Source organism: Eurosta solidaginis, chromosome 2, assembly GCF_040869045.1.
Source record: "Eurosta solidaginis isolate ZX-2024a chromosome 2, ASM4086904v1, whole genome shotgun sequence".
NCBI classification, from domain to species: domain Eukaryota; kingdom Metazoa; phylum Arthropoda; class Insecta; order Diptera; family Tephritidae; genus Eurosta; species Eurosta solidaginis.
Genome location: NC_090320.1, coordinates 290542234 through 290562961, shown reverse-complemented (window position 1 = coordinate 290562961; position 20728 = coordinate 290542234). Strand labels below are relative to the sequence as shown.

Sequence of the window (20728 nt, the reverse complement as noted above, 5' to 3'; positions counted from 1 at the left end):
AAGTGGAGTAGGAAAAAATCTTGCGTGTAAAAAGGCAGGCAAGGTGAGAATTGCATGAAATTTTCAAAAGCTACCAGTTAAAGAAGCGTGTTTGTGTTACAACAATGCCACAACAATTTGTTGTTGCGATTAAAAAAGTTGTGAATTAAGCAGTGAAATACCACGCAACGTATAACTGTGCGTAAAAAATAGAAGACAAAATTTTTTTAGAGATTTTAAAGATTTAAAATTTTATGTAATGAGAACTATGCTTTCGAAAATTTGAAAAGTTTTTGAAAATTTCAAATTTTTCTATATAATTTCCAGAATCTTTAAAAAATTTGGATAATTCGTGTAGTTTTTAAAAATATGTATGAAAATTGGCTGATTTTAGAAGAATTTTTATAAATGTTTTTGAGTAAGCAGTTTTATAACCCGATTCATTTTAGTCTGACAAATACCTATAAGAAACTCCTTTATTTTCTCTGCATTTATACTCAGCTGAGCAGAGCTCACAGAGTATATTAATTTTTTTCGCATAACGGTATCCCGTATCGGCATAAACTAATCGAGATAGATATAGACTTCTATATATAAAAATGATCTGGGCGAAAAAAAAAATTATTTAGCCATGTCCGTCCGTATGTCCGTAAACACGATAACTTGAGTAAATTTTGAGGTATCTTAATGAAATTTGGTATGTAAGTTCTTGGGCATCTCAGATCGCCATTTAAAATGAACGAAATCGAACTATAACCACGCCCACTTTTTCGATATCGAAAATTTCGAAAAACCGAAAAAGTGCGATAATTCATTACCAAAGACGGATAAGGCGGTGAAACTTAGTAGATGGATTGACCTTATGACGCAGAATAGAAAATTAGTAAAATTTTTGACAATGGGCGTGGCACCCACACTATTAAAAGAAGGTAATTTAAAAGTTTTGCAAGCTGTAATTTGGCAGCTGAGTATGTAATGTTCGGTTACACCCGAACTTGGGCTTCCTTACTTATTTTCTTGTATTTTCTCTTATATTTTTTGCCCCCTCTCCCTCGAAATTGATACGCATTTTGAGAGATTTCAGACTAGTAATTTTGAAATTTCCTAAAAATTTTCATAAGAAAATTTATCTTACTTTAGAAACCGTAAAAAGCATAGAATATTGTCCACCTTTACTACTACGTTCCATACACCCAGATCGACTATTCAAAAATACATAAGCCTATGAAAAATGTAGAAACGTAAACAATTGTTCACGTATATTCTATTGTTGCGTGTTGAAAACTTTTGATAGTAAAATGGAAAGATTTCTACGTTTACTGTGTTTCCTAGAGACAGAGAATACCCTTATAAAGAGCTTAAAAAAACCTTCGTTTTAAAATTCATTGCTTTAGTTATTTGAAACTTGCACTCTGCAACAAAAAGTTCTATACATTTTACCGAAACAAAATTAGGAATTTAGGTCCACATGCAGAACAAAAAGTTAACTTTTTTCTCAGAGCTAAGAATGAGGGGTAAAATTCATACATTTTTGACAAATTTCAAAACTAACTTTGACGAAAAAAATTAACTTTTCGTGTTGCAAATGGCCCTTAAAGTCTTCGCAAGTTTGAGTATATTTGTTGCTATATTTTCACCCGTCACTGTGCTTATATACATATAAACTGTGCATTAGCAATTACATATAAAAAAGCGAGATTTGTATTGCAAAAACAAAAAAATGAAAAAAATATTTTCAGATAAATGCTTGGTAAAGTAAAAAAAAAAAAAAAACATATGCACTCAAATCTCATTAAACCCAATTAGCGAGAGTAAAAACATTTTAACGCCTTTTTCTTGCTTTTTATACATTTCATGAACATTAAACTCTTTTTATGGCTTTAATGAGATGGTGCGTGTTACTTAGCCTATAAAACACGACACATGTACATATATAACACTGGGTCAACTGTGTGAAAACGACTTTGGTGCTCAAAATTATATAATAAGGAAAAATGGGGCTTCCCAAGTTTTAATAAAAAAAGCGTTAGTAAAAGTTCGATGTGTAAACATAAAGGTGAAGGTCTAGGGAATTATTTTTTTAAGTTAACTTGAGCTCGCACAGTGGCTAAAGTAACAAAGGTAACTTTACCAGATACAAATAGTTTCGGACTTTATGAGAAAGCTCCTATTTTAAGATACTACTTGCTTATAGCCCAATAAAATGAGGCTCACATGAGGTGTTAAAATAAGACAATTTATTGAGTACAATAATCTGATTATAAGGTTTATGAACCAGTTAGAATAGGGAATAATATGCTATATATCAACCTAGTTATAAGTGTTATTGCAAATAAAAAACCACGCTTGTATAGGACTTATAATAAGATGCCATCTGGCTTTGAATTCCTTCTTTCATCTTTACATTCACCTATTTCAAAATATTATTTAAGTATAGATTGGTAATTTCTCATTGAAAATTTATTTTTAGTTCTTACACATGTATTGAAAAGTAACATTAAAAACCCTTTTTTAAGCTTTTTAATCATGGTCACTTCTGGGAAGTGGTTCGTCCAGCCCCTATATTTATTTACCAGGTTCCATTTCCAGATGTCGTTTGGAGTCGGCATAAAAGACGTAGCTCCCGCCAGTATGTCGGAAAGTTAAAAAAAGCAGTATACCAAAAACAGGAAATAGATTGCCTCAGACAACCAGAATTGTAAAATTTACGTTTTTATTTATTTTTTGAAATGATAAAAAGTAGACTCTCTTATTGGAACTAGTTTTATCGGCGCTCTATATTCATCAAAACAGCAGAGTGTGTGAATCTCTTTATGGTTTTTGCTTGTGCTTAGGGGGCGTTTGTGTTTACTACAAAAGCAAAACACAATCGTGAAAGGTATAACTCCGTCATCACAGTCGAAAATAATTCACTCCACTTGTTTCTTTGCTAACATTTATTTATATTAAATACATTACTTAAATACTTTGTGCTGCGTTAAAAATTTTTATTTTGTATATATAAATGTGTGACTATAAATACAATTGCTGTTGGTTTCTCTTTCTGTGGCCTATCATTAATTAATGACTTTAATTTGGTGCTTTACTTACTAGACACAATTCCATAAGTACCTACATTCGTAGCATGTTTGTATATATGTATGTACATTAGAGCGGGTAAAATTTTTTTCCCATCAGGAGTATAGCAAAAACGTAATCTAAAGATGATTCTAAGAATAATTGCTGAAGACACCATAGCTCAAAATCCGATTTCGAGTCCGCGACTTTTGCAAAATATATATTTTGCCATATAAATGTAGGGTTTGGCCAAAAATCTGCATAGCTTCTGATAGAATATTAGGAAAAATATCATATTAGGCTTACTTTAAAGATATTTTACGTAAATTTCAGAATCTGTATTAATATCTATAGTGTTTTTGAACTTTAGGCTTAAATTATGAGAAATTAGCCTAAACTGAACTTTTAACTACTATATTATCAGTTTTAACAAATTTCTTAGAGAAATTTTTTCTTTACAGCTAAAATAAGTCCAGAACATTTCCAACAACTTTCATTCAGACAGTTTTTCTTTTTTCGAATTCGTTTTAGTAGAAAATTTAAAAAAAAAAAACCTATATTTTCAAGTAATAAGCAAAAATTTTTTTCTACTAAAATGAATTCGAAAAAAGAAAAACTGTCTGAATGAAAGTTGTTGGAAATGCTCTGCACTTTTTTTTAGCTGTAAAGAAAAAAATATGTTCCCTAAGCAATTTGTTAAAAATTATAACATAGTAGTTAAAAGTTCATTTTAGGCTAATTTCTCTTAATTTAAGCTTGATATCTCTACTAAAATTCAAAAACACTATAGATATTAATACAGATTCTGAAAAGTACGTAAAATATCTTTAAAGTAAGCCCAATATAATATTTTTCCTAATATTCTATCAGAAGCTATGAAGATTTTTAGCCAAACCCTACATTCATATGGCAAAATATATATTTTGCAAAAGTCGCGGACTCGAAATCGGACTTAGAGCTATGGTGTCTTCATCAATTATTCTTAGAATCATCTGTAGATTACGTTTTTGCTATACTCCTGATGGAAAAGAAAATTTGACCCGCTCTTTGGGTGCATACAGAAGCTCAGGAAACACTATTATCCTAATGAAATTTTAATTTAATTTTTGCCACTCCCATTCCAGGTCTCTTTGTTGAGTTATTCTCATTTCATTTTTCCCACTCGTGTTTTTTTCTTTTTTTTCTAAACAGTATTATATTGAGCTCGCATGTACTATACAAGTTCAGCCTTATATGCATTTACTTTCTTACTTATTTTACTTACTCAAAAAATTTGGTTTCGAAAAAATTCGACAAATTTTTACCAAAATTCATATTTTTTTTATTTGGAGTACTCTAAATTTTTTTGTAATTGGACGAAAATTAGAAAAAAAATTAGGAAAAAATTTTCATAATTAAATAAGGGGGTTTGAGACACTTGCACTTCTATAGTCTAAATTGGATTGTCTTTTCGAGACTATTTCGGTATTTTATTGGAACTATTTCAGGTTGGCTTTCGGGATAATTTAACCCTTTCGAAACTGTTGGTACACCGTATGTACCACTAAATGTGTATATTGGACTAAATGCTCAAAATCACACTCAAACTGAATAAAAAATGTACCAAAGCAGGCTTTTTAGTTTGTCTAAAGGTACATATAAAAATGAAATCATTTTCTCCTGTGCAGTACCTCAGTTTTGAGTTAAATGGTGAAAGGTTCGGACACGTGTTTGGTTTTTGAATAATAATCTTTAAAAAAAAGTTGTAACTGCCAAACAAATTATTTTTATGGAAGATATTTATTTTATTTACAAGCTTTAGCATATCTAGTGAAACATTTATATGGATTTGCTTGAGTTTGTGGAGTTTCAGTGAGCTGGTACTTATATGTACCAGTAGTATTTTATACTGGTACATATACGTACCAGCAGTGCCTCTCTTCAAAAAAGAAGTATTCTCTCGTTTTCCCTTCATCTTTCAATAGTGAGCTATCAAATGTTGAAAGCATTATATCACCGAATGAATTAGTGGGGTCCAATTTAGCACAAGACGATAATGAGAATGACATCTTATCAGACTTTAGGTTGTGGTCTTCTCTTTGAGAAAATTCCATACCTATACATGTTATAAATGATTACCGTGGACGTCATATAAGTCCGGAAATTCTTCTCAATTCTTTGCCCTTTCAAAATTTTTCAAAAGATGGTTCCTCGAAGCCTGTGCTTGTATATCGCACAATGTACAAATGACCCCATTTCTGAGTTTCAAACCGCAAAAAAAAGATCAGTAAAGACTGATACGAATTATGCTGGGCTCTATGTTCGTTATGTCTTATAACAAGCTTCCGACTTTAAAACATTATTGGTCAAAACATCCTTCAATAAGTAATAATAAGTAATGCTATTATCAAAATTATATTTTGCATTTTCTCAGAAACCAACTGGTTGCAGTAAAACTTATTACATCGACGAGTTGTGGGGTATTTGAAAAGTACATTTCAAAAATACCGGCAGGATAAGGTTAGGCAGAGAAGAGATGAATCAATGGCAAAGTTTAAAGGAAGATCATCCTTAAAACAATATATGCCACTCAAATAATAATAAAAATGTGGCTGCGATGTGACTCTTGAGACGGGATACATTTATGATTTCAATATATACAGCGGAAGAGAACAAAATCAATACGATGGAACTTTAGGCGAACGTGTGGTTAAAGCTTTAGTTAGTGCAATTAAAGAAAAATCGAAAAATTTACCCCACCAACAAACGAAAAATGGGAAAGAAATGAGTCCTCGTTCAGGGTCAGCACATCTGGTCATTAATATCAAACTGCAGTCGTACGCAGATCCCAATCACCAAGCCGTTTATCTCAACGAAAAAAGGGAGCTGGGCAACGTATCCTTACATTTACCAATTCCTATTGAGACTCGAAGAGGTTGCGCAAAGTGTGCGCAGGGCAAAACACAAACCAGAACAAAACAAATTTGACAGCAATGTGATATATCACTTTGCAAGATGTGCTTCGCAAAATATCATACTCAAAAATAAATTAGATTCATACATAATTTTCGAAATGTAAGAATTGTGTCTTTACCCACTCAGCATTTAGGTGAATAAATTTTGAATTTCCCTACATATCAATACAATTTGATTACTCATTCTGACTAAATAATGAGTTATCATACAATTAAACAAAAGAAATAATCAAATATCAATACTTTTGATCATCAAAAACTGAATATAGTTTTTCAATCACATTTTGGAATCATAATTGAATCAAATGTGTTTACTTTAGGTGATCAAAAATTTTAACCATTTTTCATTCAGCTTTCTGAATCTTTTTCTGACAATCTTTGTTGACTGAATAATGAATTTTATACTTAAAAATTTTACTTTTGATTGAAGATCTTATTTTTCACACACACACATTTTTTTCAATCATGAAGTTCAGAAAAAATATATTAAAATTATAAATACTTAAAAATATATACTGATCCTTACAAAAGACGTCCCAAACCATTTCTCCACCTTCGCCTTCCCAGAAAATACAAATCCAACCATTAGACAATACAAAGGTTGTGAACTATTTGAACCCCAGGTAAGTGAAACTCTCTTGACATATGTACTTGGATATGGCTTCAACATCCCGTACCATATCGTATTTTAAGATGTTGACGATCATAGCTGATGCTGGATGTTGTAGTCGCAGGTGTATATTGGTCTAGTTTGTTTGTGAATTACCTTTGGTTCAAATAGCTCACTTCCGCGCGATTTCTTCCCCTGTTTAATAAAATTAGCATGTAGTATCTTATTTTCTATGAGATATGAAGAATAAATGCATGATAATCGCATTCAAAAATGATTCAAAAATCTCAACCAAAGCGATTGAAATATGTTCACGAATATGATCAGAAAATGACTGTGATAAGCATTTAAATATTACTCTAAAACAATTAAAGCCCAATTTTTCAATGATATCAGATATGAACAAAAACCGTTTCGAAATATGAATCATAAATGATTATTCAAGAATAATCACATTTATGGTACATTTTTCTCCCGACGATGCGTTAATTTTCGAACAGAAAATGGTTTTGAATTTGAACGTTTTTAATCATCTTGGGGTATGATATTTGAATATTTTTTCATCAAAATTTTCAAAAAATGCTGGCTGGGATTACTTTTTAGAGATTTTTCTTGGAAGTAATATACTTTTTTGTAAAACTTTTATTTTTTCCAATAAATGATTATCCATCAATAGGAAAAGTTTTTATTATTATTTGTTCGTTGAGAACTGCTGGTACAAATGTTGTACCACACAATAGTACTGGTGGTACAATGTTGTATCAGTTCCCCCCCAGCCCCCCCCCCCCCCCCCCCCCATCATAAAAATTTTTTATTTTTGAATGCAAATAATCTAATTATCTGTATCTTAATTACTTGAAACTAAGTAAATTATATTTACTTAACAGACTGAATGCCGGTTCGAAAGGGTTAAGGACGATTTTGATGTTATTTTAAAAGCCATAACCATTCCGGAACCTTTTGAATATGTAAGTTTATTTTGGGATTATTTAGGAATAGTTCTGGAATTGATTTTTTATCATTTTGCCAATGTTAAGGGATCGTTTCGGAAGTATTTCGAAATTGTCCTCGGGTTTATTTTGGGTTCATCCTTAGGACTATCGGAACTGTATCGGTTTTTTGGTTAGACCTTATAGTCTTTTTAACCTAGACCAATAGTATTTGAAAATGGGTCATATAGATAGAAAAAAGAGAGAAACGACAAAATTACGAAGGGTAGAGAGAAGATTTTATGATGAAATCAACATAGTCCTGCGAATAAAAAAGGTGATCCGTCTCATAAAGCATTCTTATCGGAACCCACCTTTGGAAACAAAGGAAGAGGGTGTCCTCCACTCCGTTGTAAAGATCAGTTCCCTTGGTGTTACCAACTGGCGGCAGTTAGCCCTACAAAGAAGAGACTTGCACACAATGAAAAGAGGTTGCCCACAATGCGGGGTTAACCAATTACACATATCTACATCCAAGGTGTGGGATATAGAAGCTATCTAATTCAGTTTCAAAAGACATACAAAAGGCTGTAATAGCTTGAGGCAAGTCCCATTCCAAAAACAGGCTTGCATCATTACTCAGCGATAGTAAAGGTACTTATTTTACACATTTTAAACGGTTAATTGTGCTCGTATCGTTTACAGTTTAATTTTAAAGTTAGTATGAATGAAGCATTATTAAAATTATCAGCTGGGAAACGTCAAACTCCTACATTATCACACAGCACGAGCATCTTTCCCTTCATGTCATTATCTGCTGTTTTTCGAATTCTATTTACACCTCATTAGTATGTAAACGTCTTTTTGAAAAGTTAAAAATAACGTGACAGTGAGGCGCTCAATAAATTAGTAAAATATGTTAAGGCTGCGGCACAATGAAATGTTTCATATAGATGCGTTTAACACAAGCTTATGCCGTATCCATTTGTTATATTGCAGTTTTTAATTGAAAAGTTACCAACGAGTGGGAAAAATAATTTCACTTGCAAAGTGTGCCAAAGCAAATGTCAAATTGTTTTTCTTATGCTTTGCAACAAAGTTTGCAAGTTGGCTACTTTTTCATATCAGATGGCGCCAGTGTCGCTCAATCTACCGTTCCCCACAAAAAGACGTGCAATCTACTCATAATGCACAATATTGAGTAAAACGCATCTATATGAAAAACTGCTGATGTGACGGGGATTTTGGAGATAATACTGCACTGCTAATTACCACACCTTTTTATAAGTAATCAGCGTGCTTTGCACACAGAGTATATTAAATTTGATTGGATAACGGTTGGTTGTACAGGCATAAAGGAATCGAGGTAGATATAGACTTCCATATATCAAAATCATCAGTATCGAAAAAAAATTTGATGGAGCCATGTCCGTCCGTCCGTCCGTCTGTCCGTTAACACGATAACTTGAGTAAATTTTGAGGTATCTTGATGAAATTTGGCATGTAGGTTCCTGGGCACTCATCTCAGATCGCTATTTAAAATGAACGATATCGGACTATAACCACGCCCACTTGTTCGATATCGAAAATTTCGAAAAACCGAAAGAATGCGATAATTCATTACCAAAGGCGAATAAAACGATGAAACTTGCTAGGTGACTTTATGACGCAGAATAGAAAATTAGTAAAATTTTGGACACTGGGCGTGGCACCGCCCACTTTTAAAAGAAGATAATATAAAAGTTTTGCAAGCTGTAATTTGGCAGTCGTTGAAGATATCATGATGAAATTTAGCAGGAACGTTACTACTATTACTATATATAGGGTATTCCATCCCATTTCGACCAATTTTGAACCCGACCCCTTTAGAATTGGCTGAAAGTTTTTCTTCTTTTTCTAGCTTACGAAAGACGTTTTTCAGAAGTTTTTCAAATTTTTTCATCCAATTCAAAAAAAGTTATGAATTTTTAAAAAAACACCGTTTTTGTTTTCAAAACGCTATAACTTTTTCAAAAATTTACCGTTTGGGATCTTTTTTTTTAAATTTTTCAGTTTTTCGAGATTTTTCGAATTTCGCCCTTTTTTTCTCATAAAAAACTTCAATCAATTCTGCAATCATCCCCACTAATCCCGGAGTGGGCCGAGAATTTTTTTTTTATTTAATTGAAAAAAAAAACTTATTTTGGTTAAAGCTGGCTTCAGGTCAAGGTGAGTAAAACACAATATGTTTAAGTTTTACTACCAATATATTTCGGCTACTCTTCCGGTAACCGTCTTCAGGGCGTAACTATTGACAAAATCAAAACAAAATAAAATAAAACATTGACAATTGCACATATTAAAAATTATAAAATTGAACAAAATATATGTACATACATTGCATTTATTTACACGTCTGCTCTGTCTGACGTGGAGCTGTGTACTGTCTTGTTGGAAAGTAAATATTTGTAGCTGTGCGCGCAGTTCGCTATATATCTGTCTTATAATTGAGCCTAATGTTTGTATCTTTGTCGACGATATGTAACATTTCTAGAGTGAAACGTTTGCTATAATGTTGTTCTTGCTGGAGAATCTTTGTTTCTTCAAAATTTGGTGTATGTGCTCTCATTTTACAGTGCATCATGAGTGCTGTTTTTTGATTCATTACATTATGGCAATGTTTTAAATCCGACTTGTGTTGGGCAAGTCTACTTTTCAATTTTTGTTTGCTTGTTCCTACATAAACACTATGGCAAGGCTCGTTGTTTTTACCTCCTTTGCATGGAATTTCATAAACTACGTTACTTTTTTCCATTTCGGGTATTTTAGATTTTGTTTTGTTGAAAAAGTTTTTCAAGGTATTAATAGGTTTGTGTGCTATTTTAATATTTTCTTTATTGTAACAATCTGACGTCGCGAGTCGTTCAGAGAGTTGAGGTACATAAATAACTCATTTGAAAATTACTGGGTTTTCGGATTTTTGCTTTTGGTTTTGATGTTTTGATTTATTTAATAAGCTTTTAATAGTTTTATCGGGGAAATCGTTATTCCTTAGTAAAAGAAAAAATGAAAAAAAAACTTTAAAATTTTTTTTGTATTTTTTCCGAAAAGTACATTTAAACACATATTTAAAAAAAAAATTACCCCAAACGGTCAATTTTTGACCGTTTTTTCAAAATGCTATAACTTTTTCAAAAATTGACCGCTAGCAAATTACTTGCTAACTTTTGTGTCGTATTCGATTGTTATATTGCAGTTTTTAATTGCGAAAAATGTTAGAAAATTTACCAACCAGTGGGAAAAATAATTTCACTTGCAAAGTGTGCCAACACCCTTAGCCAAAGCAAATGTCAAATTCTTCTTCTTATGATTTGCTTGGAACAAAATTTGGGAGATGGCTACTTTTCAATATCAGATGGCGTCAGTGTCGCTCATTCTACCGTTCTCCATAAAAATGCGTGCAATCTACTCATAATGCATAAGCTTTGTGTTTGATTTAAACACGCTATCAATTGCGAAGTGAAGTATAATTGCACTACTACCAAAGTAATCTAATAAAGATCATTTTGCAATACAGAATATTGGAGTGATTCGAACGTTAGCAGAAGGTTTCAAATAAGACGAGTTTCTCTAAATTCGTTACAATACAAATAAATAGAAAGTAGCACAATCTAAAATTTTAAATTGAGTGCAATGGCAAGTATGTATTTAATTAAATCGTTTTCGCGTTTATCTTTTTCAAGAGAAAATATGAAACTTTGCAATTCTTGTGTGTTGTGTGGGCTAAATTAGATAAATTTACTATAAAAATAAATTGAAGTGCTGTGAAACTATTTTTGAATAAAAAATTTACCAGCAGTAAATAGTTGTCAATGTGTTGGTTACATTTTGCGTTGGTCATCTCCTTTTGACAATCCCTATACCAGTGAAATGAGAAAAATAGTATCAGCTGATGAGATGAGCCATCCATATAATTGAGCCATGATCCTTTTATACCTAATATAACTAAAACAAATACTATTTGATACCTTTATGCGAAGGCCGCATGGAAATTGGTTTTGAAAGCAATTAAAATTTCGCTGTTCTGTTAAATTCATTAAAAATGCATAAAGGCTTAAAAAAATAAAATATATAAATTAGGGTGGGTCGATTTGTATGGACGAAAGTTAGCCGATATCGCGCTCGATTTTTCGATAGGATTTGGGCTCAGGAAAAAAAGTTCCACTACGCATACCCAAAAAAAATTATTTTGGAGGCTGCGAAATTTCTTTTCTTTTACTTTTTTTCGACTTTGATTTGTAAGGTTTTTCTCATGACCTACTAAAAAATTTTCATATGTATACCCTGTCCGACCCAAATATATTATTATTATTTTTTTTTTTCAAAAAACTGTTATCGCCCACGTTTTTAGCGGATATTTTTGGGCCGGACGGGGTATACATGAAAATTTTACAATGAAATGAAAATTTTGCAATGAAATGAAAATTTTACAATGAAATGAAAATTTTACAATGAAATGAAAATTTTACAATGAAATGAAAATGTTACAATGAAATGAAATTTCTTTTTAGAAGGTAATGAAAAAAACATTAAAAATCAAAGTCGAAAAAAATTCAAAAAAATTTAATTTCGCAGGCTTGAAATTTTTTTTAGGTATGCGTAGTGGAACTTTTATTAGCCCAAATCCTATCGAAAAATCTATGGCGCAATATCGGTTAATAAATCGACCCAGTCTAATATACATACATATGTATGTATGTTATCGTTACGACTGATAAACTAACCCACCGTATTGTTGATTGTGCCTAAGTCCATAATCAATGTATTCGCATAGTTACAACTATGACGCATACATAGCGACTCGATGACGCCTTCAACCTACCATCTATCATCACAACTAATCATCAACAACCACCCATTCACCACAGAGGAATGGTATACACGCAAATGTTTTTGCGAAACCCCAACTACGACAGCGTTCCATGCATATATACATATGTACATATTTATGCCGACTAAGTCAATGAATAGTGACCGATTAATTGGTCTAACTACGTATGTATGTATATTGTGTCTGCTGACTGGAGGTCGTTCGAATGTTATGGCAACAAATAATTTCATTAATTAACAATAGAATTTTTAGAATCATCCGCTGTTGTTATCTAATGTTGAACAAATTTTTAAAGGTTTTGTGAGGGTGTCAACTAGTACACCTGCGAGTAAAAAATAGCTACAGAAGATTATTTCGTCGCTACGCCAACAAAATTAATTACATATATGTATGTTATTTTTTCAAATGCTTTTATTGACAATATTTATTACCCACATTTTTCGTCTGCCATTTTTTTTTTGATATCTCTTTAGGCTAAGAAGTTTTCGCGGAAAAAAGGCGTGAGTACCAAGCACTCGTGAAGTTAGGTTAGGTTGAACTAGTCGGTCCATGAGGACCAAACATAGACTGAATGAGTCCGTAGTGTTACCAGAAGTTTATTTAACGACCAAACTGAAAAGCCCCTTCAAAAACCAGGACTTATGTTATAAAATAACTCCGTCCTCTTGCCAAATGCTAGAAGCCTTCTAGACATATGCCACTTGCTGCTTCTAGATCTGACAGCTGTATCACTCCTAATAGCTGGAATCTTAGCCTGGCAAGGGCAGGGTACGAGCACAAAACGTGCTCCATCGTTTTCCCCTCCTTCCTACATCTGATATCACTCACCAGGCCTAATTTTAAGGCATGTGACGCCAAAAGGCAGTGCCCAGTCAGAATACCCGTCATGAGTCTACAGTCCTGTAGGGTTGTTGTTTTAATTCATCATGTTAAGAGTTAATTGTAGTTATTATTACTTTATACAATTTCTACTTGAATATTTGTAATGGATTATTTTTTGTTAAATTTTCAATCTACGATATTGAAATACATGTTTCAAAAACTTTCATTAAATAAAAGACATTGATTCTTCGAAGGCTAACTTTTAACCATTTTGTAATTATTTATGGAAAATCATCACAGTCCTCTCTCAGGACAGGTGCAAGTTAAGGCAATGTTTTTGAATTTTCTAGCTCGCCCAGGTGTTGAAGCTAAACCAGAGCAGAGGTAACTCTACCAGATACAAATAGTTTCGGGCTTTTTGAGAAGAGCTTCGCTTTTTTATCCATTCATTTTTAGTAGCGAATTATAATCGTCAAATTTTCAAATTTATAGTCAGTTTGCTATCGATTTGTTATCAGCTCGTCATCGTCTTCTTATTGGTTTCTTTTCGGCTTGTTATCGAAGGGTTACACATGGACACAACGGACGAATCGTTTCCCAAGGCAGTCGGTTCTATGTACCGGAGCGACGGGATTTTTCCCGACCAAGGACTGTCATTTCAGTGTAACCCCATTTAATTTGTTGCGTCCCTCCCACAAATTGTCATCCTCCCAGCAGCTCCTTGCAGCAGGACTGCTCCATATTCTCTTGCTCCGGGAAGGTATCGAATCCAATCCGAGTCCGTCTCCTGACCCCGGTCCTGAGATATGGTTTTGCTGCATCTGCCGGAAAAGAATCTTTTTAGGATGGTCATACTCTGTTCAATGTGTCTCGTGTAAGGGATGGTTGCATCGGACAGGTTGTTCTGGGCTTGATCCCAAAACCCGACGTCCACGTAACTTTTATAAATCTTTTGTGGCTCCTTGCTGTTCACTCCCAAGGGCGTCCCGAAGTCTTCGCCTAAGCGCCCCCACTACCTTCCAGCAGCCCCGCAGTCAGCAAGCCACAATAAGTACCCGCTGCTGCTCGCGCCCCACGGCGCCAACAACTCAAACAGCTGCTGCCACTCACAACTACTATCTTCGTAGTAGAGTCGGTAGCAATGCTGTGCATCAGCCCCTGCCCCCGTCTTCTCCCCCCTCTCTTCCTGCAGCAATCGTGTAGGTCAGGGAAACAGACTCTTAAAACTGTTGTAAAAACGTTGGCGTTGGGTTTTGGGGAGTGTTTTGGTCGAAAAATTTACCCTTTCGCGGTTTTTTTTTTGCATTTGAATTTGGTTAACATAACTTTCAAACCATTTTGTTACTATTTTTTACCCTTAGGGGTGTATAAATGTACATATATTCGAAAAAGAAAATTCATCATTACGAAAATCGCTCATCAATCATCAGCTGATTTAATTTTTTTCATTTCACTGACATAGGGATTGTCAAAAGGATATGGCAAACGCAAAATGTAACCAACACATTGACAATTATTTACTTCCGTTGTGGTCAATTATTTATTAAAAAATAGTTTCATATCACTTTAAGCTTTTTTTTAGTAAATCCATCTAATTTAGCGCATTATTTTCCCACAACACACAAGAATTGCAATTTTTTATGTTTTCTCCATTCAATTCGCCTAACACCAACACGCCAATAATCAATAATTATTGGTTGAAGGAGCCACCGGCTGCAGATATATACTGACGGCTCCAAACTGGATATCTCTGGTGTTTGAACTTATAACCAGCCACATAGCAATCGGGAGGCACGCACAACGACTGGGTGCTCCCTATAATATAAAGACGAAGAGGAGACAGAAACAGTCAAACATTTGCTGTGCGATTGTCCCGCGCTTTGGCACAAGAGGAAGAAATCTCTGGGATCTCCCTTCTTTGACGATCTTTGTGATCTGGCTAAGTTGGAACCTAAGAAACTCCTGACGTTTGCTGTATCGACCTGTTGGTTTGGGTAGGGGAGAGATCCACGTGGTATCACAATGGGACCTTGTTGGGCCTAAGTGCACTGGTGCTCGCACCGGTGGCCACTCTAACCTAACCTAACACCAACACGCAGATTTTGACAATCTGAACAAAGGTATGCTGTTGCTGTAGAGATGAGCAAACCATATAGTTGAACCATGCAATTTTACAATCGCATTTTTTTGCGTTCCGTTAGTATGAGTGCTATGTATGTCATGTATGTAGAACAATTTTCATATAACTTCAGAAATTGCAAAGAATGACAACAATTTTCATTTCTTTTTACCTTTTATTTTCGCTCTTAAACCGATACCGCTTATACATATATCAATGAGTATTGAAAATTTCAGTGTCATTGCCATTGGCAAGTTCAAATATCGAATGAAAATCTGGACTTAGCCAAAGTATTTACAACTACTACCGTAATTTTGCAATAGAATCACCGTGGTATTTTTTAAAAGCACATTTTATTTTACTTTAATTTGCATTTGCATGCATCTTTATACTTGACATATCGCTATCTGAGAATGCCGATGTCGAATGTGAAAATTTTCGATTTTACGATTATTGCAATTTCATAGCATACTCTTCATGCTCTATCGAACGGTACCATTAGTTTCTTCCTGAACGCTATAGATTTCCAGATATCCATCATGCATTTGTCGTATGTCACTTGATTTTAATGTCCTGTGTAGTATTTTGTCGTATGTGCAACAAATAACGAACATACGACATTTTTATATTCAAATTGATAATTTATTTTGTTAAGAATACAGTTGTCGTATGTCATACAATTTAAATGCACTTATATACATTGAACATGTCAAGTAACAAAAACAGCAAATAGATGTGAGTTTAAATAAATTTATTGATTTTGTTTATACTCCATACCATCTATTGCTTCTTTTGGTGAAGAATCGAAACAATTAAAAGAAAATGTGATTTCACTTGTGGGAAAAAACTACTTTGGCCGACAAACTTTTTTAAAAGTAGGTACCGGTGTTAGTATGCATTGAAATAGTTGCAATATAAAATTCAGTTAACTATATTTTTGCTTGTTGCCGCGCTTGTGATTAAAAGGTGAATTTTATTTCAAACAAAAACAATGAATAGTTACATGTCCGCAAGCGATTTTTCATCGGATGATGAAATTTTAGATCATTCCTTTAATATTGAGTAAGATATTGGCATGGTTCGTTCGAGTATTTGTGTTAACTCTAACCTGGAACAAAGTGCTAACAATTGTGAAAAAGGAACATCTTCAGGCACTGGGAAAAGTAGGGCACGAAAGCGTCAGAGACATCGAGAATCATGGAAAATTAACGTACGAAAATCCCTTCGCGAAAAAGAAAAGAAATATGTAAATAGGAAAGGTGTAGAGCGCCCTGCAGTAAGTATACGACAACCCTGTAAGGAAAGCTGCATTCGTGATTGCAAAAATAAAATTACAGAGTGTGAAAGGAGGGAAATACACTCACAATTTTGGCAGTTAAATTCCATCAAAAAATGCTAATTTATGCTAATTTTGTCAAACCAAAAGTAATAGGCGTCGATGCACATCTAAAGATAAAGAGAATTTTCGCAAAAACAAGAGTTTCCAATCTTTTTTTTTTTTCAAGTAAACGCTACTACATTTGCAGTATGTAAAATTTTTTTTCTTAATACTTTGGGAATATCTGAAAGAAAACTTATTATTGTTTCAAATTTTTGAATGACCCTGAACAAGTACTGCGAAATAAACGCAGAAAGCACCATGATAGACCAAAAACCTCGCAGGACAAAATTGAAGAAATAAAAGTCCACATTAATATTTTTCCGACAATAGATTCGCACTACTGCCGTTCAAGAATATCACGAGTGCAATTTAAATTTACAAAAAATGTGTGATTTGTATAAGGAAAAGTGTGAATATCCTGTACGCATACACACATATAGGAGTGTATTTAATAATGAATTCAACTTGTCATTTTATAAGCCGAAAAAAGACCAATGCGATAGGTGTGTTTACGCAAACGTCAATAAAAATATTTTAAATGAAAGTGAAATGACATATGTGCAAAAGACCATATGCAAAGAGGAGCGAGATGCCGATCGCCGCAATAAAGATTCCTATATTGCCGTTTTGTGGTACGATCTGGAAAATGTTTTCACTTTGCCCAGAATATTCGCTTCCAATTGCTATTACAAGAGAAAAGTGTGTATCTATAATTTGACGGGAACTCTAGATAATTGCAATGGTGAAAAATAACGTACTGTGCCCTATGGAATGAATGTAGTGCTGGAAGAAGTAGTAATGATATAGCAAGCGCTCTTTTAAAAATTTTAGTCAACGTTGAGAACGATTGCCCCGAAATAAAGCAAGTTATATTATGGAGTGATTCCTGCATTCCACAAAATCGAAATAAAATAACTGCCACGGCTGTACTTCACCTCATACATCGTAGTCGTATTAAAGTTGCAATACAAAAATTTTCTGAGCCGGGGCACTCCCAGATCCAAGAAGTGGACTGTGTACACAGTGTCATTGAGCGACATTTAAAACATCTTGAGATTTCGAGTCAAACGGCATCGGTACGTCTCTTAAGAAACGCTGTATTCGAAAGAGTGAAACTTAAAATTTTGGAAATAGAAAGAAATTACTTCAAAAATTTTGCTTTGAAAGCAGAAACACTATATTTTTAATCCATTCCATTTTCTAAAATAAAATATATTGAGTATGATATGGCAAGTTTATATGAAATCGGCTATAAGCTTTCGCATGGTGAAGTCGAGTCAATTTATAAAAACGTTAAACAAGAAAACCTCCGACGGATAAATCAAAATACACCGGACAACTTCATTGAAAAACAATTATCTGTTTTAAAACCGAAAAAACTCGACGAAGGTAAAATAAAAGACTTAAAAAGTATGTTGTGTTACTTTGAAAAGGAGAACGACCGCAAATTTTATAAGGACATCTTTCAATAGCTTACATGCATTGTTATTCTTACATATTTATCAATCATTTTGTAATGTTGCTCACAGTTTTATTTTACTTTGAATAAAGAATGTATTGTAGTGAAAACCAATAATTTTATTAGTGGAAAATTCTTCTTATTGATAATGATAATAAATAATAATGTTTTTACTTATTTTGTTTAAAGCTGGCTTCAGGTCAAATTGAGTAAAACACAATATGTTTAAGTTTTACTACCAATATATTTCGGCTACTCTTCCGGTAACCGTCTTCAGGGCGTAACTATTGACAAAATCGAAACAAAATAAAATAAAACATTGACATATTAAAAATTATAAAATAGAACAAAATATATGTACATACATTGCATTTATTTACACGTCTGCTCTGTCTGACGTGGAGCTGTGTACCGTCTTGTTGGAAAGTAAATATTTGTAGCTGTGCGCGCAGTTCGATATATCTGTCTTATAATTGAGCCTAATGTTTGTATCTTTGTCGACGATATGTAACATTTCTAGAGTGAAACGTTTGCTATAATGTTGTTCTTGCTGGAGAATCTTTGTTTCTTCAAAATTTGGTGTATGTGCTCTCATTTTACAGTGCATCATGAGTGCTGTTTTATACGCTAATAACATATTTGCTATAATAGTTACAGTTAATTTCACTAAGCCTGATGAGAGTGCAATACTCAGTCCACTATCAGTACGAAATTTGAGAAAATCCACGGAGCTATTTTGTAAATATTTTCTGTTGAACTTAAAAAATCGTCTTCTGAAAAATCCAGATTTGTAACGCACGACATCCGTATTCTGAGGTAGCCATATGTAGCTTTTGAGGAATATCTTAAAGCAACTTCCTGACAGTGGTATTATCGATACTCTTTGGAGCGTTTGGCTAGTTTGGTTTGAAAATGTCGGGCCAGCCAGTTCAACCTAACGTAGCCTATGTGTATTCACGGTCCCTTGTTATCAGCTTATCATCATATATATTATTTCTTATTGCTGTGTTTATGTACGGTCCCTTTTTCGCTCTTATTTGGAATCCAAATCTATAAATAAAGTTTTCGTTGTAAAGATGGAGATTCGGGCTATTAGAGAGCTTTGGGGAATTTTGGTCGTAGTGCTTTTGTTAAGCTATATTTAATTAAAATAATTTGTTAAAAATAAACGGTTGTGAGCACACAAAGAAATATATTTGTACTATGGCACTATTGTGAATATTTGCACTGCATTATTGGCAGTTGCTATCATACGCTAGATGGCAGCGCAAGCTGTAAGTCTTTATTTATTGATAGAACAGCTGATGTCTGTTGATATTTGATAAGAGACTTTCATATTGGTTGCGCAAGATGCGCACGGGTCCGGTTCGTATTCCTTAAAACAGTTTTTCTCCAGTTTACATTGTTTTTGAAGTGTTTTAAAGCATATAACCATATAAGCATAACCCTCTAAAGTATAGAATCTACGAAACATATAATTTTAAAAAAGTTTTAATTTCAACAGTATTATAATTTTTGACATGCCGTTTTCAACTTTGTTTTGTCTATCCATCAACAGGCACGCATCGCAATGCTATTGGGAGAACGTAAATGCTTGGAAAGCCTCAAATCCGATCTAACGCGACGCATCAAAATGTTAGAATACGCTTTGCGGCAGGAACGCGCGAAATTCTATCGATTAAAATATGGTACGGATCCGCCACAATTGAATGAACTAAAACCACCAACAGATGATGGTGGTCTCGGTAGCGAAGTAGCGCCAGATTCCGAAGTACCATATAGTTCAGTATCGAATACAACTTGGCGACAAGGCAGACAAATGTTACGACAGTATTTGGCCGAAATTGGTTATACAGATAATATAATTGATGTGCGTTCAAATCGTGTGCGCTCCATACTTGGCCTCAATAATAATTCTGAGCAAGAGGAAAATGTTAGTCCCAATATAAATGGCAATGAGAATAATAAACGTGCAGCAGAATCAGAGGGTTAGTAAACACAGAAAAAAAGCAAAGAGAATTGAAATACGATTTACTTTTTATACTTTTGTGTTGTTGTTATGTAGGCCGTCGCACACCAGCTAAGAAAGCTCAGCAAAACGATGCCATAATTTTGGACACTGAAGCTGCAGTAATGGCTAACTTTGAATTTCTTGGCACTACCGAAATGTCCGATGACGATGAGATATCCGATGATCTCGATATGGTATCTGGCGAGAATGACGATAGCGATGTGAAAACTACAAAACGTAATAAAAGTAGCAAGGATATGATAAGCGAAGGTAGGACATAAATTTTATGAATTAAAATACATACTTACATACCTATATACGCTTACGCATTAATTGATATATGCGCAGAGTAGTCAATTCTTGCTTAATACATTGTTATATTTAACTTAACTAAGAGTACGCATCTCTTGCCATTTGCTTTTTTCACTTAATAATTTTATTCTATCGCATTATCTTCCAAACTAACCAATTTTTTTTTTGTTTTTATACTCAGCTGAGCAGAGCTCACAGTGTATATTAATTTGGTTCGCATAACGG

At 33.7% G+C, this 20728-nt stretch overlaps 1 protein-coding gene across 11 annotated transcripts in view; it reads left to right on the top strand.

Annotated features, from left to right (window-relative positions):
- The window catches only part of Cka (Connector of kinase to AP-1), a 100891-nt gene that overhangs the window by 63744 nt on the left and 16419 nt on the right, over positions 1-20728 (top strand). For all 11 annotated transcript variants that reach the window (XM_067768477.1, XM_067768471.1, XM_067768474.1 and 8 more), the window contains 2 exons: positions 19739-20168; positions 20246-20461. In XM_067768477.1, coding sequence (XP_067624578.1) covers positions 19739-20168; positions 20246-20461 — 646 coding nt within the window. The remainder of the gene's footprint in view (positions 1-19738; positions 20169-20245; positions 20462-20728) is intronic.